This window comes from Carlito syrichta, unplaced genomic scaffold (assembly GCF_000164805.1).
Source record: "Carlito syrichta isolate Samal-C Ts95f unplaced genomic scaffold, Tarsius_syrichta-2.0.1 Scaffold305654, whole genome shotgun sequence".
NCBI classification, from domain to species: Eukaryota; Metazoa; Chordata; class Mammalia; order Primates; family Tarsiidae; genus Carlito; species Carlito syrichta.
The window spans coordinates 670,047-697,716 of NW_007249750.1; the positions used below are offsets into that span (position 1 = coordinate 670,047).

Genomic DNA, 27,670 nt, shown 5'->3' on the forward strand with positions numbered 1-27,670 from the left:
ACTGTGACTGGAGAAGAAGGTAGTCCCAGAGTTGGAGACTCTTCAGGAGCAGAACATCATGGACAGGCTCCTGGGGAGGGCTCAGACCGGTTCCTGGGACTTCTACTGCTGTTGTTCCTTCCCTTCCCCAGGACCACTCAAGCCAACCCTTGGGTTTGACCACAGTTAGTTTCATTCATTTCTGATAACTGCCCAGCACAGCAAAGAGGGTATATCATTCAACAGGGGTTTGAACTCTGCTGTGGGTTTTGATTAAAACACTAAATCTTATTTATATGTTTAAATTGAACAAGTATTTATTAAGCTCCTAGTTTGTGCCAGGCACTATGCTCGGTACCCTCACTGCGTGCTGTTCCCACAGCACAATCATCTGCTCAGAAACTAAAACCAAGAAAAGGAGCATTGTCGCAACCGTACAAACTTGGGGGTGAGAGGGGAGCAGAGCGGATGCAGGTGATTCCCATGCCAGAAAATGTACCCACTAGAAACTTGTTTTCTTTTCTCTGGATAAGTCTCCACTAAATGGTTGTTTTAAAACATCTCAGTGTTTACTGAGAGGGCTGTTGTTCCCTCCTTGCCCCTGGAACTGATGTCTGTTGGACATTCAAATATTCTGAACGCTTTTCAATAAAAGGAGCAAAATAGCCTGGTGTAAAGAATATTGATGTTAAGATTAGAAAATACTTTTTTTCCAGTTCACATGGTTGCAACAGCCCTTGAGAAAGATATAAACATCCCTGCCCTGACTGTGTAAATGTTTAAGGTAGACCTAGTTCTGGATTCCTGAGTCAGAATCTTCCAGTTGTCCACAACCTCACAAGGCCAGAGAAGTGAGAGATTTCTATTCTGGAGAGGAGTGGACGGCACAACTGGTTTGGAAACACGACAGACTGCGCCTGCATTTACAGAAGCAACGCAAACCGGAGAACGTCCTAGTCCTATCTGGTCTCACACACACATTGGGACTCACAAGCGGGGCCCTGGCCTCGGCCCAGCCCTAGTTGTCAGTGCCCAGCTTGGACAACCCTCTGCGGAAGTCATGGAGGTCGTCGATCTTCCCGTCCAGCACCTCCAGGAAGCTCTTCAACTCCACCTTCAGGTGGCGCTGTCGGTATTTGCTCTCCTCAATGTCTGTCTTCAGAGAACGCACTTTGTCTTCCAGGTTTTGATTGTCTCTCTCTGCTGCCTGGCAAAAGGAAAGGGAGAAGAGTCTGGGAAACAGAGGGATGGGTGTCTTCCGCCGAAACCTGCCACAGTGAACCAATCATTCTCTATCAATCAGAACTGTGGCAGGGTGCCAGGGCCTAAACTCCCTAGAGACATGTTGTTAAGTCCCCAACCCATAAGCCTGTGACCACAACGTCAGAAGGGAAGCGGCAGGCATTTCGGTGTGCCCCTCCTTTCCTGCCTATTCTCCTGCAGAGGGGCCAACAGGCTGAGTGTACACCAACTTCTGGCCTGAAAACCCAAGACCTAACACAGAACACAGAGTTCTGCCTGAGGGAGAAGGCCTGAAATCCCAGCCCAAGTGACCAGCAGAGGCCACTTTTAGTTCCATTATGAGAAACAGGACAGATGGGAGTGTAGCTTGTTCCCCTGGTTCCACAGACAGGTACGGCCTGTGCAGGTGGCCTTCTCAGTCCCAGACCGGCCTCTGGCCCTCAGCGAGGGAGGACTGGCCATGCCAGTGACTCAGGGAGAGGACAGCCAGTCTGTGCACCCTCTGATGATGTTGCCATGGTGATGTTCTGCATAGCTGGGCCCCACAAGCCAACTGAGGTACATCTAGGTAAATCAGATGCAGGCCCCAAAACAGAATGGCTGTGGATTCTTAAATGAGCCTTAAGCCTTGCATTCTCCATATCAAATAAGAGTTTTATTTTGTGGGCATAAATTGAGTCTTTTTTGAATATGTGCACAGAAACCAGTCAACAATACTGGGATTGTGTAACTAAATCAAACCCTCTGTATGTCAAAGGGCATGAAGGGAGGAGACCCTCAGAGGTGAAGGAAGACCTGAAAACCCTCATTTTATGGATCAGAAATCTGAGGCTAGGGAGGAAGGCCTGCCCAAGGTCACTGGCAGGGAGTGACGAAGGTGGATTCACATCCCTACCCTGTGTTCTCAGCCCACTTTCCCGCCCCTTGCTCCTCACTGCCTTTGTGGTTCTGTCTGGACATGTGTGGGAGGGAAATGGTTGTCTACATGACAGTTATATATTGGACACTTCATATAACTGGAAAAATCAAAAGACAAGTGCTGCTGAGTCTGCCCCTGGGACCAGGGATGGCATGCAATGCTATCTGGTGTGCAGTTACCACTGGCTTTTTATGAACAGAAAGTCCTGTGAATGTGAGAGAGAGTGGATATATGAGTAACAGCTGCCTTCTCGCCTGAACCAGGACATATGTTCCCCTACCCCCACTTACCTCTAGCTTCTCAGAGACATAGTCACACTCTGACATGAGCTGAGGTATGATTTCACTTTGTTTTCGGAGATCTTTCAACTCCTACAGGAGATAGATATTGGAGAAAGAACATAAAAGCATGTCAGAGAAACTGTATTCCTGAAAATCACCAACTTGTACATACACTAATGGAAGCAGCTTTTGGAACCTGTCCTGTTTGCATAAATAAAGGTGATGATGTTAAAACTTGACCATCAATAATTCCAAGAACTAAGTGTGTTACGTACATTATGGCATGAAGTCCATACACCATAAAAGGCATATATTCTCATGACTTTTGCTTTTTAGATGGAGAAACTGAGGCATAGAGTGGTTTAGTAACTTATCGAGGGTCTCCAACATGTGCGTACTTAACTGTTCTGCCCCTTAGAAAATAAATGACTGCATGACTGGGGGCTCTAGCTGCATTAATTTGACTGCAGAACTCAACTTCTGATGATAGATTGTGTGTGTGTGTGTGTGTGTGTGTGTGTGTGTGTGTGTGTTTAAACAGGGTCTTGCTCTGCTGCCCAGGCTAGAGTGCTGTGGTGTGATCATAGTTCACTGCAGCCTCTAACTTCTGGACTCAAGCGATCCTCCCGCCTTGGCCTTCTGAGTAGCCGGGACTACAGGTGCATGCCACCATGCTCGGTTAATTTTTTTGTAGAGGTTGGGATCTCGCTAACATTGCCCAGACTGGTGCTGAACTTCTGACCTCAAGTGGTGCTCCTGCCTTGGCCTCCCAAAGTGCTGAGATTACAAATGTGAACTACCATGCCCAGCCAGATTATCTATAAAAGTGTTGAGTATCTTGTAAAATGTTCGGCTCCCTCTTGGACCTGAGTGGCTGACTATATAATACACACAGTGAAGAGGGACTGCAGGGGTACTGGGGAGGCCTTTGCTCTGGAGTATCTGCACTTTGCTGTGGCTCCTGGCTGTCTCTCCATGTTGGTATACAGGTGGCTGCTGGGGCTGGTCACATGCCCCAGGTCACTCACTGTTTCCTTGGGAGGAAATAACCCCAAGGCCCAGAGGATTCCAAGGATCCCTGCTCAGAGCACCATTACTCACTGTGTCTTTTTCTCGGAGTTCTGCCTCCAGCTCCTCGATTCTCCTTTTCAGCTGGGTGTTCTTTTCCTTCTCTCTGTTGATCTCACTGCATTGTTCTTCTAGTTCATCAATCTGCAGTAAACATCACATGTTAAAGCAGAGGTGCTAGCTTATTTTAGTCACTAAACAAGAGATCACCACAGTTATGTTTATGCTTTCTTTTATTTTTATTTAAAAAAATTTTTTTAGAGACAGGGTCTCACCCTGTTGCCCAGGCTGGAATGTAGTGGTGCAATCATAGCTCACAGAAACCTTGATTTCCAGGGCTCAAGCAATCCTCCCGTCTTACCCTCCCGAGTAACTGGGACTACAGGTGTATGTTCCCATGACTGGATAATTAAAGACAATTTTTTTTTTTGTAGAGACAGGGTCTGGCTATGTAGCCCACACTGGTCTTGAACTCCTGACCTCAAGCAGTCCTCCTGCCTCAGCCTTCCAAAGTGCTAGGATTATAGGTGTGAGCCATGGTGGTTAGCCTGCTTTCTTTTAAAACCAACCATGAAGGCCGGGCATGGTGGCTCACACCTGTATTCGCAGCACTTGGAAGGCCAAAACAGGCAGATTGGTTGAGCCCAGGAGTTTAAGACCAGTCTGGGTAACACAGCAAAACTTCATCTCTACAAAAACAATAAAAACTTAAAAATTAGCTGAGCATAATGACGCATGCCTGCAGTTCTAGCTACTTGAGATGCTGAAGTGGAAGGATTGCCTGAGCCCAAGAGGTCGAGGCTGCTGTGAGCTATGATTATCATGATCATGCTACTGTATTCCAACCTGGGTGACAGAATAAGACCCTAATTCAAAAAATAAAATTGAATTAAATTAAAATTAATAAAAATAAAATAAATCATAAACTAACTAACCCACTCATCAATTTTTCTTTGTGGCTATGAACAAACTCCATCCAGCTCCCCAATGGGGTGGTTTGCCCCTGCTTGCATGGGATGCCTTAGTTAAACCAGCAGAGCCAAATAAATCACACAATTTGGCTTCAGGATGCTCTGGGCTTCTGGTTTCTTCTCGTGGCCACAGAGGAATAACTTTAGGTTTGCTTTAAGGACCTGTCACAAGCAAGTGCCAGATGTTTCCTGAATTGATCTGCTTTTCCCCAGAATGATTTTTACATCATTTTAATCATGTCCTGAATTATTCTGTTTCATCTCAAGTGTTTAAGTCAGCAGGGTAGAAAACTGAGTAACCCCATGGGACAGTGGCTACCAAAATGGGAAGCAATGACATTTCAAACGTTATTAATCAAGGTGACCTTCCCTTCTTGATGCCTGCAGAAGGGGCCTGGCCTGTGGGCCTCTTTCTCAAGGCTCAGTGACAAATCCTCAGACTGCATCTTTTCCTCCTTCTCAAGTCAACCCCTCAAAAGGGTTACCCATGTGGAATGGGAGTGCAAAGGCCTGATGCCCTGATGTTGCCATCTGATGCTGAGCATTTCCCAGGGGCCAAAAAGTATGCACAGAGTGGATAGTACGGGTGGACCTCATGGGTAACACAAAAGCACTGTAGTGATAGGGTCCCCACTAATAGGTAGCAGTAGTCCTCAATATGAAGGGCCTGCGGGGGCTGCTATGAGGCCGCTCCTCAGAGTTAGCCTGCACCAGCCCTCAGGGTCTGAACCACTGGCTGACGCAGCAGCTGGAGATCACACTAACTTCGACTTCCAGCCTGGAAATCAAGCTCCTGATGCTTCCCTCCCAGGGAAGTGGACACTCCTCCAGGGGAGCAGGCTCTGTGTGATGCTCTTCCTACATTCCCCACACTGCCTTTGGTTCTTATGCTCACACCTAATGAGGAACTCAGCTCTTTTCTTGAAAATAAAAGAAAGGACAATCGATCTCTCTGGCAGGCAGATCTGCCAAGCCTCAGATGGGAACGTGCAAAGTCAGCAATGGGCCTGGTGCCCTTGACTGTCAGCACTTTCAGCACTGAGATGAAAAAAAAATGACACGATGCTGTTTCATGCACTATCAGCACCAAAGTAAGATGAGGCAACTGAGGGCTGGTCTGCAGTGGCTCCCCCTGGGTTGTGCAGGGCAGCTGATAAACGGGGGTCAAGGGAACATGAACACCAACCTAAATGGGATGTGTCACCCTGAAACCCTGCACTGACAGAGCAGACTCCAAAGTCTTGTGTGTTCACAGCCAGGGGGATTAACCACCACCAAAACGAGGTTAGCACAGAAACCTCAAGGCCTCATTGGGGGAATCTCTGGCCACCCCAAAACCACCTTATCAACTCTGCAGAGCTACCAAGGGTATAAGTGACTAATTACAGGGAAGGTTATAGGTGAATTCCGAAAAAAAAAATCACAATGTCAGCATGTCAAGGTCAGAGAGTGGAGGGCTTAGGACTGGTCAGCACCCACCCATGTTCACTCTTCTCACACTTCAAGAGCTATGTTCTTTTGTTCGCTTCCAAATTAACATGTTTAGAAGCACTGATTTGAATGGAAGCAGTGCTTCCACACATATGATCGTTGTCATTTCCTGAACCTGTCTTCTCACTGGTCCTCTGGTTCCTTTCCTCTACTGGAGGTCACTGAACCAAGGGAAGCCCATCCACGATAAAAGGCCAACCCATGACAAGTGTCAGAGGGTGCTCTTTGAGAGCGACAAGGCTGACATTTCCACTTTATCTTCTCTGTAGTCATAGGATGATAAAACTCGGTTTAGTAAAGGTAATAAACTAGACACTTATATGATTAAATTCCCACTAAGAAAGGCAGAGGGATTGAGAAATGTTCCCATGGGAGAGACGGCAAGTTTTCCTTCCGCCCATGGGGGTGAGGGCAAAGTGAAGGGGTGGGGATCGATAAAAAGCCACAGTGGCTCTATCTCTGGCTGCCATGCCGCCTGCCTGGAGTCCTCCCGCCTGCTGGCCGCTGTCCTGCGGCCCACCGTGAACCCCACCTTGTTACGGAGCCGGTCATTCTCATCGCGGCAGATGGAGAACTGCCTCTTCCACTGCTCCACACTGGCCGCTGACTCCTGCAGCGCTGTGGTGAGCCGGGCGTTGCTCTCCCGCAGGGTCTGCAGCTCAATCTCCCACTTCTTCACGTTGGCAGCACTGTGGGGCAGGGGACAGGGGGTGATGACAGGGTGGGTGCCATTCGTCTTGCTGCTCCTCCACCCGCCTGGGGGAAGGGGCCTCTGCCACTCTTCACCCTGCCTGGTGATGACCGCACCCTCTCCCCCCAGTGAGCCCCACTGCGCTGATCAAATGCCAGGAGGACTGTCTCCTCTCTCTAGTGTGAACATGGCACCCTGTGAGCTACCTTCTTAAAGAATCGCCTTTGAAGAGAACAGAGTTCTTAAAGAATGAAGAGACAAAGCTAAGCAAGAAGACTGCAGAGTGTGGCGAAGACTCACTCCCTCCCCCTTCCCTGCTGATCCCTGCCAAAAAACCCTTTCAGCCCTCCCTTCGCCCCCCACTCCTTCATGAAATGAGCCATGAACAGAGAGGTCCTGAAGGGGTGGACCCGAGGACCCTCTGAGAATCTCATGAAAGTCACAGACACCTCAAGGACCTGGGTTTACACAAAAAGCAAACAAACTGCCTGGCTCCAGGGTAGTAATGGTCCCACTGTGCTTGTGCCTCAGAGACTTCAAAGGAGTCCAGATTGGAGAGTCTTGAGGGCTTGAGGACAGAGAAGACAGTGGCTGGGAATCAGTCCCCTGTTGTGCAGGAGGGAGTCCCGGCTGCCCCCATGCCCTCTCAGGAATGTGAGGAGACCTGGGGTCTGAGGGTGTCACTACAGAGGCCTCATGTTTTATCCTTGGTTTTATGTGCTCAGTGAGGAAGACATTTAAAAATCTCCTCAGTCACTGTACTCTTTAGACCCTCCTTGGTTTGAGGCTCACATATCTGTGACACTGAATGTGGCTTGAGGAGACAGGGCAGAGCTGCACGTGACAAGCCCATGAGGAGGTTTCTGCCTGGCTGAGGAGAGTCCTCTTTCCACAGGCTTTAAAATTTTTAAAAAGTAGATATAACTGTGTCTGAATAATATGTGTTATCTTTCATCTCAGCCTCAAGGACCTCAAAGACTTGGAGAATATGTACTTTCTGTTTCAAACACCATTGGCTGAAAAAATAGTAGAATGTTATTATCTGATGAATTTTAGAGCTGATGACTGAGAATGTAAGCTAATTTAGGGAAATGGCTTCATGCCCATTCCTGTAACTCACTTGTTCATTAAACTCCGATTTGAAAACATTTATTTTTAGGGGCAAAACATTTTCATCTAGGCAGCCCATTGTGACTTACACAACCAAAAACAGCTCTCACAACTGCCTGATGAGTAAGAAAAGAGACTGATCACAGTTTTGTTCTTTGAAGTACCTGACAAATACCCACAGTCTAAAGGCAAGTGGTCAGATCTAAAGGTCACATGTGATCTCTGGAATTTCGAGGTCAGATCATAGGAATTAAGCTCCAAGCACCGGCCAGGCTAGCTGTTGAAGAGGTGGGTGCTGACCCTTTTGGTGGCTCCAGCTGTGGAATGTGACTAGCTGCCTCTGGAAGGTTCCTAAAGAGTCTGCAGCTGGAGCCTTGAGTGAAAAGCAGGTAGTGTGGCGTGATAGCCATGTGGCCTTGGGCAAGAAGTCACTTTACCTCTTGAAACTCAGTTTCCTCATCTGTAAAATTGGGGGAAATATGAGACGATGATTTCTGTTTTGGACTGACCACCTGTGTCTTCCCCAAATTCATATGCTGAACCCTACCCTCTAATGTGATGGTATTAGGAGGAGGGGTCTTTGAGAGATAATTAGGATTAGATGAGGTCATCAGAATGGAACCTTCATAAATGGGATCAATGTCCTTATAAGAGTCCTGAGAGGCTTGCTTCCTCTCCCTACCACGAGGACACAGTGAGAAGACTGTGGTCCATGAACAAGGGAGCAGGCCCTCATCAGATACCAGATCTGCTGGTGCCTTAATTTGGGCCTTCAAGCCTCCAGAACTGTGAGAAATTAAAGGTTTGTTGTTTAAGCCACCTGGTGCATGGTATTTTGTTACAGCAGCCTGAGCTATATCTAAGATGATACCGTTCTTAAATGGGCAACTCTGGAGGGCAGCTTCCCAGTCTAAGGGAGACTGAGGAAAGCTGGATGAACCTCTGGTGAGGAGCGCAGAAAGCCCTGAGCATGCTCATGGGGCCAGCCTACCCCATGAAGCCTAGCCTTTGGGAAATGCTCCTCATCCTCCAGATACAAAATCATAAGCACAGCTCATGCCGTCATCAATAATTAAAACCCTATTGATATCTTTATGGGGATTATGTTAAATTTAGTTAAATTTAGGGGAAATTGATACTTTTTAAAATATCAAGGCTTTTCCCAATAGCATAGATCTATTTGTTAAACGATTCATTATAATCCTTAAAATCCTTTTATAGTTTGCTTCACACAGACCTTGTACATTTAAGTTTATTCTTATGCATTTTGTAGTTCTAGTTCATATTCTAAAGGAAATCTTCTCCAAATATCCATTTTATGTGATTTTTTTTTGTACATAGGAAAGCTATTGATTTTTGTATGATTTCATGTTTTTAATAGTTTCTTAGGCTTGTATAGGCTTTTCTTAGATGTTTGAGACTCAACCTCATATATGAATAAATTATAAATTTATAAACAAAACAAAGCACAAGCACCAACACACACATAGACACACACACATGAATGAATGCTAATGTGGTCGGCCAGACACAGAGCCATGAAGTTGGTTAGCTTTCTTTCATCAGGAGACAAGACTGGACAATCTAAGCAGGACTCAGTCTTGTCTTCCAGTTTCCTGAAACCCTGCCCAGCAGGAAAGGATTCCAGGAAAGTGCTGAATGTGGAGAAAATAGGATCTGGATGTTAAACAACCCTTACCTCTGTGTCAAAGCAATCTTCAGCTTGTCGTTCTCAGACTTGAGGTGTGTGTCAGCTGGACCCGCATGAGAAGCCTTTTCATCGTCCGTCCCATTGACGCTGGATGCCTGAGTAGAAGATGGGGTTTCACACCCAGATTCCTGGTCAGAGTGAATTATCTTCACAAGTTATTGCTTATCCTCACATCAGCAGCAAGTTAGGCATAATGAGAAACTGTGTTTATGAGTGTGGACAAACCAACTCATCCAGTCAGAAAGCAGTGAGGGCAAACGTAAAGAAAGGCTAACAGACTATCAAGAACAAAAAAAAGAGGCCCTGAAGAGACCATATGGAGTTCATCAAGTCTGTGTACTTTACTGACAAGAGAACACCTGGGGCCATTGCTCAGAGTCTTTTTACTCAAACTTCGCCAGATAAACCTGCCAAGCTTGGATACCTGGTGTCCTTAAACATATCTCCACTGGACATAAGTCACCTGGGAAGAGGGACCACTATAAACAAGGAATGAGAACCAGTGAACGAAGATAGAGAAAAAACATGTATTAGAAGCTGAGACATCTTAAAGATCGTGGGGCTACGGAGAGTTAGATTAACACACTCATTAAAAAACAGGAACCAGATACAGATGTCTGCCTCTCCTTTCCTATTTAGCATTGTTATAAATATTCTGAAGTGTTTTCTGTAATAAGTCATACTATGTGGAGGTGAAATCTTATCTAGTTCTAGATAAGATCTAAGAAAGATCTTATTTAGCTTCCAGTAAGCATAAAAGCAGAGGAATAAACCAGAAGGGAATCATGTATAAATCTAACTTTAAATTTCTGCATTGCAGGAAAAAAATGCCATAAATAAAATTAAAATGTAAACAAAAACCTGGAAGGAAACATATGCAGCACATATGCAAAACAAAATGCAAATATTACCTTTCCTATATTGAGAAACTCTTAGCATCTTCATCTTTTAGAGCTACACACTGAAATATTTATAGATGAAATGAGAAGATGCCTGGGGGTGGCTTTAAAATATGAGCGAGGGAAGGAGCAGAAGCACAGGTAAAACAAACTGGTCATAAATTCCTAATTTTAAAGCTGAACTATGGGTATAGGATGGTTTGTTATAAAATTCTGCCTGGTTTTGTATATGTTCAAAATTGTTAAAAAATAAAGCTCTTGGAAATCAACACAAAAAAAATGATGACCACCTTAAAAAGAAAAGGGAAGGAGAGGCAATTGATACTTACAAAAGAAGAAAGGCATACAATCAACATACATAAAAATACTTAATCTCACTAGAAACAAAATACAAAATGAAAAAAGTCAGTAGGACACACTTTTCACCTGTCAAATCAACAAAGCTTTGCTGATGAGGGTGTGGGAAGAAAAAGTCTTATTCACTGCTGGTAGGAGTCAGAATTGTACATTTCTGTAGGCTAAGTCTGCAGTATGCATCAAAAACTTGAAAAATATTCCTACCTTTAACCCAATATTTCCATTTCAATAATTTATCCTGCAGAAATCACCAAATGCACAAAGATGTGCAAAAACATTCATTACAGTGCTATTTACATGAATGAAAAATTAGAAATACAGATGTCTCAAATTATAGGAGGTTAATGGAATAAGTTGTGATATAAACACTAGAGTACTGTTTAGCCATTAAAACAGCTTTGAAAAGATTTAAAAAGTTTTGATCATGATATGAAAAGTTTAAGAAAGGGTTAAAAGTGTAATATGATATATACACTGGAAAATTATATTGGAGATACACAAAAAATAGTAACAAAATATTTTCAAGTGATGAGAAAGCAGATGATTTTTATTTCCATCATCATACATGGCATATTTTTCATTTCTATAACAAATATGTATTGCTTTTAGAGTCACCAAAAAAGTCCAAATTAAATGTTTTTGTAATTAGGTTGTTTAAATACTTCAACTATTTGGAAATCTTCGTCAAAGTGTTCCTACTTTAAGAGATTCAAGAAACCAAGCAACTGTGTGATTTCTAATAAAAAGAAAAAGAAAAATGTACAATAATCTCTCTCTCTCTCTCTTTCTCTCTACCTATCTGGGGAAATATCAGGAAAAAAATAAAAACTAAAGCTCAGAAACAAAAACATACTTCTAAATAATCAATATACATACATAAAATAACATTTTATTGGTTATACTTGATTTTTTTAAGGCTCAAAATACTTTTGGTGGATATATATTAAAACAAAATCTTATATAGAGAAATTCAGATATCAAAGTTTAAAGATATCACTCTAATATGTGGTATTCAGAAAAATCAGTATATTAGAAACTTTCCAGACCATGAACCATTTCAGACTCCCAATTTTATAGATCCTTAGAGGTTATTCAGTAATTAGCATACAAAATTAATAGTGCTACTTAGGTTATATTAAAGATTAGATTAGAAAAATTCAGGAAAGTTGCTGTCCACCTGAAGTCTAATATACATTCACTTCCATAAATCTATAGGGGCATCATTTATATGATAAGCCCAGGATAGGGCATTGGGAATATAGCTCAAGACACATACAGGTTCTGCCTTTGCAAAACATCTCAAGCCACCAAATCTGCCATCCCCAAGGGTCAGCTACAGTGGCTGACAAATCTAGGGTCCCTCTCAGCATTCTCTTCCCTTCTTTCTGAGCACCGGCATGCTCCTTCCTGGGGTTCAGTGATGCTGGGATTTCTCCCTGTCCTCCTTGCTGATTCCCTTCTCATAACCCGATTCTTTCCCAGAGCTCCAGCTTTGATCCTCCCCTCCCTATCGCTTCTTTGTGCATCCAAGGCTTCAGCTATTGCTTCTGGGAATCTGATGGTCAAATCTAGAACGTCAGTCTTGACTGCTCAAGATGCCCAGGCCTCCTGGTTCTCTTTCTGAGCACTGTCCTCACTTGCCCCTTGGCTGCCCTGGCCCAGCCACTCCCCAGCCTACAACCTCCTCGACAATCTGCCTGCCCTCAGTCACTTCCTGACTGCCTCACAACCTGCATGTAACCCTCGAATCAATTTCAGATTAATAGTCACGAGACACTTCCAACATTCACCAACTACCCAAGAATAATTAAACAAATAGCTAATAAATAATAAACAAGCTGGGTTCACGCCTATAATCCCAGCACTTTGGGAGGTGGAGACGAGAGGATTATCTGAGCTCAAGGGTTTGAGATCAGCCTGAGCAACATGGCGAGACCGTGTCTCTACAATAAATCAAAAATCATTCTGGCATGGTGGCACATGCCATTGGTTCCAGCTACTTGGAAGGCTGAGGTTGAAGGATCACCTGATCCCAACAGGTCAAGGCTGTGGTGGCCATGAACGTGCCACTGCACTCCAGCCTGGGCAATAGAATGAGACTTCAACTCAAAAAATAAAATAAAATAAACAACTGGCTAATTAAGAATTCCAGGCCTTTCATAGTATCTCCAAGCACATCTCCACTCTTCCCACAACACACCTCAGCCCCAGCCTCAGCCTCCGCCAGGCAGACTCCTGGCAGTCTTGCTAGTACATCATGCTTATTCGTGCCCCCAAATCTGTTCCTGAAGACTCTCTTTTACTGGTTTTCTACATATAACCTTGTCACTACGTCAAGCCTCCCTCCCCCCACTACATACACCAATCTAGACACAAGGAATGCAGGTAATTTTTATTTCAAGTTAAAAAAGGTCCTTTTCAGTTGATCATCACACTTTTAAGTAGACAAGACTACTGAACTCTCGGCAAAGCCAGATCTCCTGTAAGACAAAGCTGTTGGAATACCATTGCCCACCTGACCTAAGGGCTCTCTGGCATCAAGCTTTTTTCTCCCCAGGGCACAAGGTACCTGCATCTACCGATGAGATCCTACATACAGACCTCATCTCTGAACACAGCAAGTAAATGCCAGTGGCTGCCGTGCCACAGGCATTTAAATACAGTGACCACAGAATGTCTCTCAGGGGCAGGGGCATGCTTTGACTCGAATCTCATCAACTGTTTTCTCTCAAAAATACAGCACCACATCCTGAAAAATTCAAGAGTCTCATAAAAACATGTCACATTCACCTTACTGTGATCAGGTTAACAGCTGAAAAGTCTTCAAAATGCTCTACTGTCAAAATTCCCTATTTCTTGCCAGAAGTGACAAAGAACAGAGTCTCCATCACTGATTCTATTTGGGTTTATTTTATGGACAAATGTCTTACTTGGGAATGATCACTCGAGGTCTCGATCTTCTCCTGGGACTTGTCTCTGGCTAGCTTGGCAGCTTCTTTCACCTCCTGGAATTTTTCTGCAAACTAAGCATGAAGAATTAGTTATTAAGGTTTTTATTAACCTTATTAACCTTTAATTCATAGCTAATATTTAGAACCCACCTTTATTATTTTGCATCAATTTCAAGCCAATACATTCTATATACATTTAGAAGAATTTTGAAATAAAAAATAAATGAACACGAATGCTTTTTCCAATAAACAATAGTCAAGGTCAGACCTGATCGAACTTCTAAGCTACTGAAGCTAGTAATATGATAAAGTATTGAAAACAAACACACAAACTCAGGTTAACAGTAACTAGTACAAAAGTGACAAATGAAATTTAGCTATACCACCGAATAAATCCATGAAAAACTTTGGAATCCATACTGAAAAAATAAAAAAACTCTTATAAATCAATGCTGTGAAAAATAAAAATACCCCAAAAACTGGGGGGTAGAAAATGTTCTAGATTTTAAAAGCCTAAGAAATAAAATCATGAATAAATACATAAATAAATGAAATTTTTAAAAGAAAAATAAATAAAATAGTGAAATGCAACATGTAGCCTATGATTGGATCTTATTTTGAATAGGCCAACAATAAAGGACTTCTGGGGGACAAATGGGGAAACTTGAACATGGACTAGATATTAGATGATGATAGAAAGGAGTTATCATTCATTTTGGTAGAAGTACCAATAATGCTGTTATGTTGCAAAATGTCATATTGCTTTTAGAGATGAATACTAATATTTAGGGGTGAAATGTCTTGATGTTTAATTTACCTTAAAGTAGTTCAACAACAATAAAACAGATGAAGAAATGTGGCAATATGTTAACAACTGTTACATCTAGGTGATGTACACTGAGGCGCCACTAACTCCAGTCAGGATATCCACCATCAATAACTCAAAAAACAACAGATGCTGGAGAGGATATGGAGAAAAGGGAATACTTCTACACTGTCGATGGGAGTGTAAACTAGTATAGCCTCTGTAGAAAACAGTGTGGCGATTCCTAAAAGATTTAAAAATTGACTTTCCATATGACCCAGCAATCTCCCTTCTGGGAATACACCCAGAGGAACTCAAAGCACTCTATAAAAAAGAAATCTGCGCATGCATGTTTATCACAGTATTATTCACAATAGCAAAAAGATGGAAACACCTATGCTGCCCATCGAAAGCAGACTGGCTAAAAAAAAAAAGTGGTACATATACATGATAGAATATTACACAGCCAACTTGGGGAAAATATCCAAGTTGCAGCAACTTGGATGGATTTAGAGTCTATAATACTGTAATCTACCACAGAAACAAAGAACTGAGTGCCACATGTTCTCACTCATAAGCAGACCCTGAACAATTATCATAATACTATAAGAAAGGGATTGGCAGTAGTGGGACACTGCCAGGGAGGGAGTGGAAGGACACACTTCATCAATAAGGGTACCTGATCTCAAACCAGGCAAAGTGGGGACAAAAGTGAGGCCCAAACTTTGCCTGTACCATGATCATTTGCATACCTAATCCTGAATCATACCCCACATCTTTAAAATAATAAATAAACAAATAAAAATAAATGGAAAAAAATCTAGGTGATGTGTATATGGGTGTTCATTATACAATGTACTCTACTATTTTAAAAAAATATTTCCATAATAAAGAATTCTTACTATACCAGGGCAATCATGTCAATCAGTACCTTATAGTCATTGACAAGGTAATTAATTTTAATTAGCAAATTCATTATTTAAACAGAGAATAGCCTACGATAGACAATGCTGGTGTGTGTTACAAAGTAAGAAGGAACTAAATGTGGTTGCTGAGAAAGAAAAAAAAAACCTAGCAAGTTGCGAGGCTACTGACAATTCTGTGGGTTCTGCTGAGAACTCATTTATTTCTGAGCATGGTTTCTGTTCTGGCCTGTGCTGCTCCTGCAGGCCCTGTCAATAAAGCCATAGCATGGCGCTTCATGTTTAACCATTCCAAACCTACAGGAGGAAAATGACATTACCTGCTGCTTAAAACACGTGAGGTCCAGCAGGGATGGACCAAGTCTCCTCCCCCTTGAATAAAAACCTCATTATCATGAATTCCTTGACGCAGGGCTCACACTTTCCCTCTTTGCATCCTCCTCCCACACTTGGCAGAAAGCAGGTTCAGTACAAATAAGTTTGTTCAGTGAATAAGTGAGCTCAGGGTTCCAGGCTTGTGTACTTCCTCTACCACTTAAAAAGAAAAAAATCACGTCAAAGACTTTGGTTCTTGTGCTCAAAGGAGCAGTAAGTCTGTAGAAGTCGTTTACATTCAGACTGGTGAGAATCAAACAGAAAATTTTAGACAATAAACTTAAAATGTAATGAGGTAAGATAAGTCCTATCAGATACATTAAAAATAAGTAAGCACTGAGAAAGATGTAGTATTTGTAGATGCATAATGGAATAGAACCAACTGGTGCAAAATGGGCCTTCCATTTATATAAAAGTAGCTTATTACAAAGAAGAAATCAAAAATTAATGAGGACAACTCTTCAACATATGATTAAGATAATTTTAGTAAACTAGGTGGAAATGAACTTAACTCCTTACCACAACCCCATAGCATGATAAATTACTGATGAGTTAAAGGGGCATTTCTTTTTTAATCAAACTTTAAAAAATCTGAATGTTCCTAGATTAATTTAAAGAAAAAAATCTGAGCCAGGCTCGGTGGCTCAGCCTGTAATCCCGCGCCTTTGGGAGGCTGAGGTGAGTGGATTGCCTGAGTCCGCGGGTTCAAGACCCGCCTGGGCAGTGAGACCTCATCTCTACAATAAATCAAAAAATCAGCCGGGCAAGGTAGCACATGCCTATAATTCCGGCTACTCGGAAGGCTGAGGTGGAAGGATTGCCGGAGCCCAGCAGGTTGAGGCTGCGGTGGCCGGGAGCGGCCACTGCACTCCAGTCTGGGTGACAGAGTGAGAGTCCAACTCAAAAAAAAAAAAAAAACAAAAGGAAAAAAATCTGGATAGAACAGAATTGAACAACCTCTGTTGTATCAACCTCTGTTGTATCAACCTCTGAATTGTATCAACCTCTGTTTGAGAGGTAGGAAGGTAATTTTCTAAACTTGGAAGAAAACAAAGAAAAACACAAAAGTGATAGACTTCCCTACATAACAATTCAAAGTTTTTGAATATAAAAGGAAAAAACCAAACCAGAAGGGAAACAACAGCCTGGGGAAAATATCTATAGTTAGGCTAGTACAACAGGAAAAGGGCTATTTTCTTTAGTACAGAGAGTTTGTACAAACTGAAAAGAAAAATATGAATATCTCAATGGATAAATGGCAAAATTTATGAATAAAAAATGCAGTAACAACTTACAGAAAAGACCCCTCAGACTCACGGGAAATGCAAATCAAAATAATGAAGTACCATTGTTTGTCTGCTAAATTAGCAAACACTAAAGACAATTATAATACCCTGTGCTGGCAAGATATTTCTGGTAGCGTTATGTATTGATACAGCCCCACTGAGAAGCAATTTGCAAATATGTATCATGAATGAAAAAAAAGTTTATACCTACTGACCCAGTGGTATCCCTTAGGTATCCCTTCTGGGAAACTATTCTGTGAAAATAATTGAGACTATGAAGCAGAAAAACAGGACTTCAATACAAAGATGTTAATTCCAGCATTATCTACAAAAATGAAACACTGGAAACAACCCAGAGAGCCTTAAGAAAATCACAGGGAGACTGTTTCCTCTTATAGCCTATTAGAAGAAAAACTCCAGTCATGAGAGACTCCTAATAACTCTCCTTTGGTTAAAAAAAAAAAAAAAATCCCTTCCTTCCAAGGCTTATGTTTTCTTTTTTTTGAGTTGGAGTCTCACTCTGTCACCCAGACTGGAGGGCAGTGGCCGCTCCCGGCCACCGCAGCCTCGACCTGCTGGGCTCCGGCGATCCTTCCGCCTCAGTCTTCCAAGTAGCTGGAACTACAGGCGCGTGCTACCACGCCCAGCTGATTTTTGATTTATTGTAGAGAGGAGGTCTTGCCAAGTTGCCCAGGCAGGTCTCGAACCCATGGGCTCAGGCAATCCACTCACCTCAGCCTTCCAAAGTGCGGGATTACTGGCTGAGCCACCGAGCCCGGCTAGGGCTTATGTTTTCTAATATTTCCCTCTCGTTATTAAAAAAAGCATATATGCTTGTAAATTTGGAAAATATAATTTAGAAAAAAAAATTTTTTTAAACCTACAGTTCCATCACCCAGAGACAGGGACTAGCCACATAAATTTCTGTTATTTTTCTATATGTAGGTATGCATCCATTACACATATTTCCTATCGCTGGACATTAGGTTCTTTTCTTTCTTTCTCTTTCTCTTTCTTTTTTTGTCTTTTGCTATTATAAATGACACTGCAGGAAAAATCTTTGTAGTGAATCTTTGTATTCAGTTACAGTTTTTTCCTTAGAATAGATTCCTGTCATGAAACCCATGGATCAAAGGATATGCAAACCACAAAGGCTTCTGAAATATATTGGCAAATTCTCATGTATTTATTTATTAATGCCATTTTCCATAGTTTTTTTTTAAAGTTGTAGTAATAATTTTGATCAAAATCATCATCATTGTCATGTTGGAAAATGAGAGATTTTATCATTTCACTTGGCTTTGGCCCCTGAAGAACTATGGGAGACTCTACTGTTTGCATATTCAAAATTAGTTTTTTTCTTTTCTCTTAGCTTAACAGAATCTGAAATTTATCTGGAGCAGAAAATTTCCTAGCTGCTGAGGAAGGAAAGTTAGTCTAAGCCAATCACAGTTTCCCTTCTTCCTGTGTATGTATGTGTGTTGGTGGGGGTGCCTCGGGTTATAATAGGCCCCAGTAAGTCTGCCAGGGCAGTTTCCAAAGAAGGTGCTGTGGAACCACCCTTCTACCCCCTTCCTCTTGCCAAGAATGCAGATATGATAGATGGAGCTTAAGAAAGCATTATGTCACCATGAGGAAAAGGTCAATAAAGAAGAAACTTAAAAAAAAAATCTGTACAGAACCCTCAGACCCAACATCATGGAACCACTGTACCAATGCCAGCAACCGGCTGCCCCATAATTTCTCTTTGCATGAGAAAAATAACCTTATTTGTTTAAGCACCGTGATTAGGTTCTCTCTTACTTGCAGCCAAAATCATTCTAACTGAAACATATCAAAAGAATAATTATCCCTCATTTAAAAAACTGGCTCTTAAATCAAAAGACAGAAAGAAAACAATGTTCTTACAACTATTGTAAATGAATGTTAAAGGGACAAATTTGAATTACAGATAAAATCGCTGAAATGGGTCAAAAGCAAATGTCAAGTGTGTATGAGAGTTTAGATGGATCAAGCATGGTACACTAACAATGCCAACCTGGATCACTCCCTCTTAATGGCAGAAATCATCTCCTTCTGTCTGCAACAAATAAGACGGAACCACACTTAGAACAGTGACAACTCAAGGTCAGATGCCAGAAAGGACCTAAACTTTAACACCTGACTCATTCGTATATTTGGTTCTCCCCCCTTTTGTCTCTTTTCATAAGCTCTTCCTTTTCTCAGAACATGCAAGTCCCTTTCAACACCCTTCAGTAGGCTGAGGTATTGTCCTCTCCAGTAGGCGGGCAGATGAGTCCCAGTTTACTTCTGGGCATACACAGTTTCTATTATTTTTGGAAAGTCTATCTAAAGAACAGAAAGTTGCCCTGTAATACTTTTTGGACTGTGGTTGTGAAGTGGTCCTTATAATGGGAGCAGTTAAGATGCAGGTATCTATTTTCTTTCTGGGGGGTAAGGAGAGAAGGATGTATAAAGTGTTCTTAAATGAAAATGTCCACATGGGTGTTCCTTTCTCTTGCCTAGTTACAGTGTTTGATTACCATTCCCCTACGGGTCTGTGGGTGGTTACTCTGGCAAGACTGGAATACTCAGCCATGGCTGTCCCCTCAACACACTCCTTGGGAGCCCTTTAGGCCAAGTTCCTCTGTGCTAGCTAATTGCCATTTGTCGGGGCTGCCAGCCTCACTTCACAGTAATTTATCAGTGTGTGGCTAATCGTTCCCTTCAAAGAGAAGCGGAAAAGTTGATTTGAAATGTTTGGACAAAGACATCTGAGGCCCTATTTGAGAACTCTTTGTGACAATGGCAGGTCACAGGCACAGAGCAGGGACTCCAGTGCTGCACCAAAGGCTGAGTGACTTGGATAGACTAGACACTTCTCCTTAAGAAGAGCAAGTTTTCTTCTGCCTGGGAAAAACTACAAGTGACCACCCTTGGAAAAAGGCACAGTTCAAGGTCTCTTCAGCTCTCCGAGGCACAAATAATTGAACTTGAACAACGTGGTTTTTTTTTTGTTGTTTATTTGTTTGTTTGTTTTGAATCTGGGTCTCACTCTGTCACCCAGGCTGAAGTGCAGTGGCATGATTATCACTCACTGCAGCCTTGATCTTCTGGGCTCAGGTGATACTTTTGCCTCAGCCTCCCGAGTAGCTGGGACTACAGGTATGTGCCACCATACTTGGCTAATTTTTAAATTTTTTTGTATAGACAGAGTTGTTTCCTGTCTCACTATGTTGCCCAGGATGGTCTTGAACTCTTGGCCTTAAGCTATTCTTCCACCTCAGCCTCCCAAAGGGCTGGGCTTACAGGCATGAGCCACCGCATGCCAAGAATTGAACTTGAACAGTATGTTCTAGTTTTTGTTTAGAATTCTCCCTTCTTTCAATTCTTTTTACAGAAACCTTCCCCCTTCTTCTTCCTAGCTACTTCAGTTCCTCCAAGAATTGAAGAAACTGTTCCAGAAAGCTGTGAGTGATTCTCTCAAACTATCCTGGGTTTCAGGGACGAACTTTCAGCCCTGGGCAGGATTAGGAGCATGTGACCAAGATGGGCCAGGCCGGACCAACCCTATTCATGTAAATATGAAGTAGGTGTGGGGCCATATGCTGTGGCTCAAGCCTGTAATCCCAGCACTTTGGGAGGTGGAGGCAAGAGGATTGCCTGAGCCTGCAGGTTCGAGACTAGCCTGGGCAACATAGCGAGACCTTGTCTCTACAATAAATTTAAAAATTAGTTGGACGTGGTGGCACATGTCTGTACTTCCAGCTACTTGGAAGGCTGAGGTAGAAGGATCACCTAAGCTCAGCAGGTTGAAGCTGTGGTGCACTCCAGCTTGGGTGACAGAGTAGACTCCCACTGGTGTGGAAAGGGGCCACTTGGCATGGCAAGGGGTGCTCCTACCATTCCCCACCAGGCACTTCTTCAGGAGGGAAAAGCCCCACACCCCCACTGCCCACCTCGGGCAGAGGTTCCAACTAATCATTCTTTCAACAAGTCACCATCACATTTGCTTCCACTTAATACAAATTCTCTCTGCTCCTCGGGGCACTTATTCCTCTTCCCTATTTCAGAAAATGGCCTTACCACCACCCATCCATCATCATCATCCCAGTCTTTCCTCCCACATCCACTCTCTCAGTTCTGCCAACATCAGCTCCTTAACATTTTAAAAAGTTCTTCAACACTTACTCAAACCTTTATCAGCTTTACCTGGGACCAAAATGATTTAATCTGACTTGTTGCCAGAAAAAAATATACCTAAAATGTAAATCTAATCATTTTCTTTCTGGGTTTAAAATCCTTCTCAGGACACAGGATAAAGTCCAGAATCTCCAGTATGACAGACAACATGCTCCAAGGGCTAGACCCTGGCAGCCTTGCCTACCCCACAAAACCAGGACCCTCTATCAATAGTGAACCCTCTGCAGCTTCCTTCACATACCACACAGTGCCATGACTTTGCTCAAGCTACCCTTGCTGTCAGGAAGACAATGGAAAAGGAATCCTCCGCCACATGGGTACACCTTGGAGCATCTCATGATGCCACATGCACAAGGGAGCTGGCCTGTACTCAGGATGTCCAGGGAAATGGGTAAAGGATGGTGCAGTTTGGATGTTGTCTCCTCCAAGTCTGGATGAATGTGATCCTCAGTTGGGCGCAGTGAATCACGCCTGTAATCCCAACACTTTGGGAGGCAGAGACAAGAGAATTGCCTGAGCCCAGGGCAACTTGGTGAGACCTTGTCTCTACATTAAATCAAAAAATTAGCCAGGCATGGTGGTGCATGCCTGTGGTTCTGACTACCTGGAAGGCTGAGGTGAAAGGAAGGCCTGAGCCCAGCAGGTCTAGGCTGTGGTGACTGTGAATGTGCCACTGCACTCCAGCCTGGATGACAGAGCGAGACTCTTACTCAAAACAAAAAGAAAAAAGAAAAAAGAAAAGAAAAGAAAGAAATGTGATCCCCAGTGTTGGAGGTGGGGCCTAGTGGGAGATGTCTGGGTCATGGGGATGGATCTCTCATGAATGGCTTGGTGCTGTTCTTGCAGTAATGAGTTCTCGCACTCTATTTCTATTCATTCACTCAAGAACTGATTGTTTAATAGCCTGGCACCACCTCCTCTTCTCTTGCTTCCACTCTCTTCCGTGTGACATGTCGTCTACCCCTGCTTTCCGCCACAAGTAAAAGCTTACTGAGGCCTCACCAGAAGCTGAGCAAATGCTGATGCCATGCAGAACTATGAGTCAAATAAAGTTCTTTCCTTTATAAATTCTCCAGTCTCAGACATTTCTTTATTGCAACACGAAACAGACTGATACAAGGGCCTAGCTGTGTAGGTAGGGACCAAGAAGAGTGACAAAGAGATTATGGGAACAGCAATGTTAATGGGTCTAGTGGAACTAAAGCCTGGAAATATTCATGTGCCACACAAATGCTCTTCAGTAGCCCTGCCCTTCACAGCAAAAGAGCATTTTTCAAGCTAGATGGCAGGAAGAACTGTTCTATGGATACCCAGTCATTCACCTCCTCCAGGCAGCCTGGTACTTGCTCAAAAGACTTACGGACATACTGGCCATTGTGCCAGGAGAAAAGTCATACGGTCTCAAAAACACATACCCCTACTCCCCAGGGCCACCCTGACTTCTGGTCCTGCTGAGTATCAGCTGCCAACCCAGTGACTCACCCTGAACATCACACCTCTAAGCACCAGCCAGCTCCCTGATTATACTGGGCTCCTTCTTCCAAGGGTAGCAGTGATTTATCTTCACCAGAAGAGTCCCTGCAGATTTCTGTGCCTCTGCCAGCCCCACCACCCACAGATTTACCTAATGCTTTCTATACCACATAACACTGCTTCAAACCAAGTGAGGTTGCAGAGAACTCTCTTCTCTGCAAATGAAGTGAAGCAAGAATCGAATCGCCATGGGATTCTAGGTTCTTCCAGGTACTGTGTCAGTCAGAAGCAGCAGGCCTTGCAGAACTCTGTTGTGTGTGTGCCTGCTGGAATATCACATCTTCCAGAGTTACACAGTACACAAGTCCAGGAACTGAGGGTTCAGGGACGGAGAGGACATCCATACTTATATCCAATGACTGTCCTCAAGGTTTTTGCTTCCTGCTCTGTGTTTCTGGCCCTGGTGATCTGGAGGCTTTAGCACCCAGGAAAGAATGCTTTTGCGAACGGTGGCATGAGAGTGGAAGCCTGGAGTGTCACCAGGCCATTTTGAGTTTCTCAGGTTTCTAAGGGAACAGAGTCCTCATGGAAGTACCTTGGGATACAGAGGTGGATAGTGTGTGGGGTAGGGATCTCATTTGTGATGGGGTGCAGGATCTATACGCTGGGGGTCTCCTTAGAAGTATGTGTGCATGTGTGTGTGTGTACACCCACGCACACACACTGGACAAACGAAGGGTGCAAATTAACAGGCCCCTGCTGGGGTGGCTTTCTGACTCACCCTGATTTCCTCTTCTTTGAAAACTACCCTCAACATAGACAGGGAACCCAAACAGAGGGATCTGTACTAGACAACTCTATCATTTCCCCAAGAATCTGGAATTCTGTGAAGGCCCCTGAGAACAGGAAACACAATTCTGCATCCAGAGTGTCAGCAGAGCAGAAGCTCAATCAATACTTGCCCAGCCAGTCAGTCAGATGTTCACGGTAATGGTCTAGAGAGACACAACTCCTAGAGCTGAGCTTCCAGAAGGCAGCCTGGCTCCTGCCTGTCCCTGGATTTTCTACTCTCCCTTGGATTCCTTGAGACATGGTGACATTCTTCCAACATGTTCCTGTGTCATGTAAACTCATGAGTCTTACTTTTTTTTGAGTTGGAGTCTCACTTGGTCGCCCAGACTGGAGTGCAGTGGCTGCTCCCGTCCACCGCAGCCTCGACCTGCCGGGCTCCGGCGATCCTTCCATCTCAGCCTTCCAAGTAGCTGGAACTACAGGCGCACGCTACCACGCCCGGCTGATTTTTGATTTATTGTAGAGATGAGGTCTCGCCAAGTTGCCCAGGCGGGTCTCGAACCCGCGGGTTCAGCCAATCCACTCACCTCAGCCTCCTAAGGTGCGGGATTACAGGCTGAGCCACCGAGCCCGGCTATGAGTCTTACTTTTATACCTTCACAGGGCTCTTCTACCACCATGAAAGGAAACATATTCTCCTAGAACTGGCTTGTGGCCCCTTCAGACTGCTGAGTAAGGCCTTTCAGAGGTGATCAGTTCTTGGGGTTCTTCCTTAGTTCTTAGGGTTCTCTCAATCTGTAGTCTTCCCCAAGCCATGATCTTTTTTCCTTGACATCTTTCTAACCGTCCATGGCATATGTCCTAAACCCTCTGCAGAACTGAATCAGAGCTATGAATCCTCTCCCTGGAAAAAAAGCAATACACATCCTCCCCCTTCCACTGTGTGGCATTTTAAGGGGTGTGGGGACTGTAGGGTAAAAGCTTCTATTAAGCAAAAGCTTACTTTCTAAAGGTTCCAACCAGAGAGTCACCGATATTGACGGCTGCCAGAGACAAACTGTGCTATTCTTTAAAAGATGTAACACACTTATTTCATCAAGATGCACTGTTGGCAGCAGGTACACATAGTCTCTTCCTTGGAAGTCCTAAGGTAACAACCCTCCAACAACTGTGCCCTCACATTAGGTATGTGTGTGCACATACACATAGCTAATCCTCAGAGACCTGAAAATACAATTGACCCACCTGATTTCCCTTCCCCCAAAGACTTCAAGAAACCTGATATTTCGAAAAGGGCCCCTGCTTTGGCAGCCCTGCAATGCCAGAAAGAAGACCAGAAAGGGATCCTGTTCACTAAGAGCATCATCTCTCGGCAGGCAATTACTGAATAAGAACAGCCTCTGACGTGTACTTACTGTTCTGTGGAAAAGCTCATATTACCTTTGTCAGCTGCTGCTCAGAGGAAAACCCTAAACCAAACACCGTGTTGGCTCTGCTGTCGGCCCACTGCCCAAACTTCTGTGATGTTTTGGTGAAAGTCATATTCGGTGTGATTGTGCTGTTTATGATCACCTGCAGAAAAACAGCCCAAAGAGTGAAATTTAAACAGTGAATGGAACACCAAAGTCATTCCTTTAAGAAATCTGTTGGCAAAGGCAATGCTTAAAGTGTGCATCCTCTGCCCTGTTATATTTGGTCCTGAGTTCTTCTGGCATATCCCATGCTGAGTCAGATATACAACCACGACAAGGGGCAATTTCAGAGACTTAACAGACAGTCAGTCTAAAATAAGATCTTATACGTATCTGTGGGAGAAAGGCTCTCCTAAGCAGAGAATAGTTTCCAAACTGCTCTTTATTTCCCTAAAGCTGCCATGCATCAGAGCACCCTTAATGGCTAGCCATGTCCCACATTCTCTGAAAATGGTGCTATATAGCCTCAGTGTCCAGCTCAAACCATTTAAAATCTCTATAAGCAACTGGAGCCAACAGGAAGGAGTAAGTACACTCTAATTAAGATAATTTGTAGAGAGTAAATTAACAAAGAGACTAATTATACAGGGGTGGACAGGGTACCAGGAAACTGTAAGGGATGGTACAGGAACCTGGTGCTGTCACCACTCCTTGGTCTAAAAGGATAAGAATGGAGAAGCTACAGACCCTGGAAGGGAGCAGAGTGATCATGTAGAACAGACTGCCTTGAAAAGAGAAGTGACATCTGTTGAAGGAAACAAGGGGACAAACACCCTCTCCTCCCACCCTTCCATCTTCATCTGTCATTGGTCAAACTCCACCAGAAGCCAGAGGGCCTGGAGTCCCTTGGTATCATCTGCAGGTCAGCCTCTCAGACCAAGGCAGGGTAAAGAAGGGTAGAAAATGGATCTGGAGGGGTAATAGGATGATATCCAGCATATGGTACATTCATTATTCTACAAACAGTTATTAAGCATTTACTATATTCCAGACATCCTGCTAACCAAAGATACAAAGAAGAATGAGTCAAGATTCCCAGTCTTTAAGTTACACACAGTCAGGAAGAAGGTAGAGAGATATGTAAATAATCACAAACAATTGATGAGGACTATAAAATATCAACACTGTGCTCACTTGAGCAGAAATCCTTGGAAGCACTAAGATTCTAAAAAACACTCAGGAAAAATACCCTTGGAAATAAAGGATTCTTGGATGTTTACTTAAGGGCAATGGTGGCAAAACCCACTGGTTACTTCCTCATCAGGTGATCTGAGCAGGGAACAGTAGCAATCTAAGCAAATATTCTACACAAAGAATCTACCAGCAATTTTTACTTACTAAGGCTATGTTTAGTCTCAAAAGTCAACTCATAACTCTTTCCTTTTAACTCCTAAAAGAGGAATGAGAGAAAGTTTTTAAATGGCATAGGCCTTCTGTCCTTGGTAGGAACTTTAGTCAACTATTTTGTTAAAGGACAGACCTTCTAGATACATATCCTTACCTTAATAAAGGTATCTACACAGCAAGTTACAAGTCACTAGTAATAGAAGTGTCACTGATATATCTATATCTATCTATGTATCTATGAGAGTTTATATGTACATATGTATCTATCTGCCTACTGAGTTTGCTATAAAGGCATTAGCTCAAGAATAAACCTTAGTTTAGCTGATAAAATAATTTTTAGAATAGTAATATCAGCAACTGCTATTTTTGAACACTCATCGAGTGCTTGACTTATATTAGCTCACATAAACCTCGCAACAAACCTAAGGTATAGCTTTTTCATTTCACAGAAGAAACTGAGGTTTAGGAAAGGTTAAAGAAACTTGCTCAAGGGAACAGCAAAGCTGGAAAGTAGCAGAACCTACAGATAAAAAACTCAGTTGCTGACTCAAAAATCTGTACTGTGAACTGTTATCATGCTGCTTCTTATTTTATAGACAACGAAGACCACAAGTATTAACATCTCTCTTCTTTCCCCCATCTGTGAAGTACTGCTATACATCCATTGCACTCCAGGTAACTTTTCCTTTCTCTGTGACAACTCTTCCAAATATCAATGTCTATGTGAGTTAGGACACTTTATCAAATGTTTTCCATCTGGAAAACTGATTGCAACACAGGCAGTAAATAGATCTCCCTGCGGTCACTGGACACTATCAAGAAATGGGGACAGGGGAACATGGTATGAAAAATGCAGATCTAAATCACAGGAGATGCTTACAGAACTTCAGAGGTTGGTGGGATTCTAGCTCAGCCCCAGGCAGAACTGATATCGGAGAACCACGACAGACCTAGGGTAGGTGTGTGGCAGGGTGCTGGGTCACATGATTTCAGAAAGCCATGCTTGGTCATCTCTCAATTACCAGGAGCCTGGAAGGGCAAAGCAATGACTGCACCTATTTAGAAACTTGATTCATTTTAAATCTTGCTGCTGCCTCATTTGCAGATATATACCCTTAGTCAGTCACCCCCTCCCAACTACCTTTGAAAGGGAGTAGACAGAAGCTGACCAGAGTATAGCTCACCCCAAATAGACCGTCTCAAGCTGGAATAATTATGGTGACAGCCCCCGGTATTTCTCTAAAACTTAGCCATTTCAGAGGTATTTTTTCTTTTCTTTTTTTTTTTTTTGAGTTGGAGTCTCACCCTGTCGCCCAGACTGGAG

At 43.2% G+C, this 27,670-nt stretch overlaps 1 protein-coding gene across 1 annotated transcript in view; it reads right to left on the reverse strand.

Annotated features, from left to right (window-relative positions):
* Positions 1 to 274: 274 nt before the first annotated feature.
* Positions 275 to 27,670, reverse strand: part of HOMER2 (homer scaffolding protein 2) — a 42,875-nt gene continuing 15,479 nt past the window's right edge. Inside the window, exons 2-8 of the mRNA XM_008062097.2 lie at positions 24,968 to 25,099; positions 13,650 to 13,742; positions 9,452 to 9,591; positions 6,484 to 6,640; positions 3,523 to 3,633; positions 2,431 to 2,511; positions 275 to 1,186 (exon numbers count right to left, since the gene is read on the reverse strand). Of these exons, the coding sequence (XP_008060288.1) occupies positions 998 to 1,186; positions 2,431 to 2,511; positions 3,523 to 3,633; positions 6,484 to 6,640; positions 9,452 to 9,591; positions 13,650 to 13,742; positions 24,968 to 25,069 (873 nt within the window). The 5' untranslated portion in view covers positions 25,070 to 25,099 and the 3' untranslated portion in view covers positions 275 to 997. The remainder of the gene's footprint in view (positions 1,187 to 2,430; positions 2,512 to 3,522; positions 3,634 to 6,483; positions 6,641 to 9,451; positions 9,592 to 13,649; positions 13,743 to 24,967; positions 25,100 to 27,670) is intronic.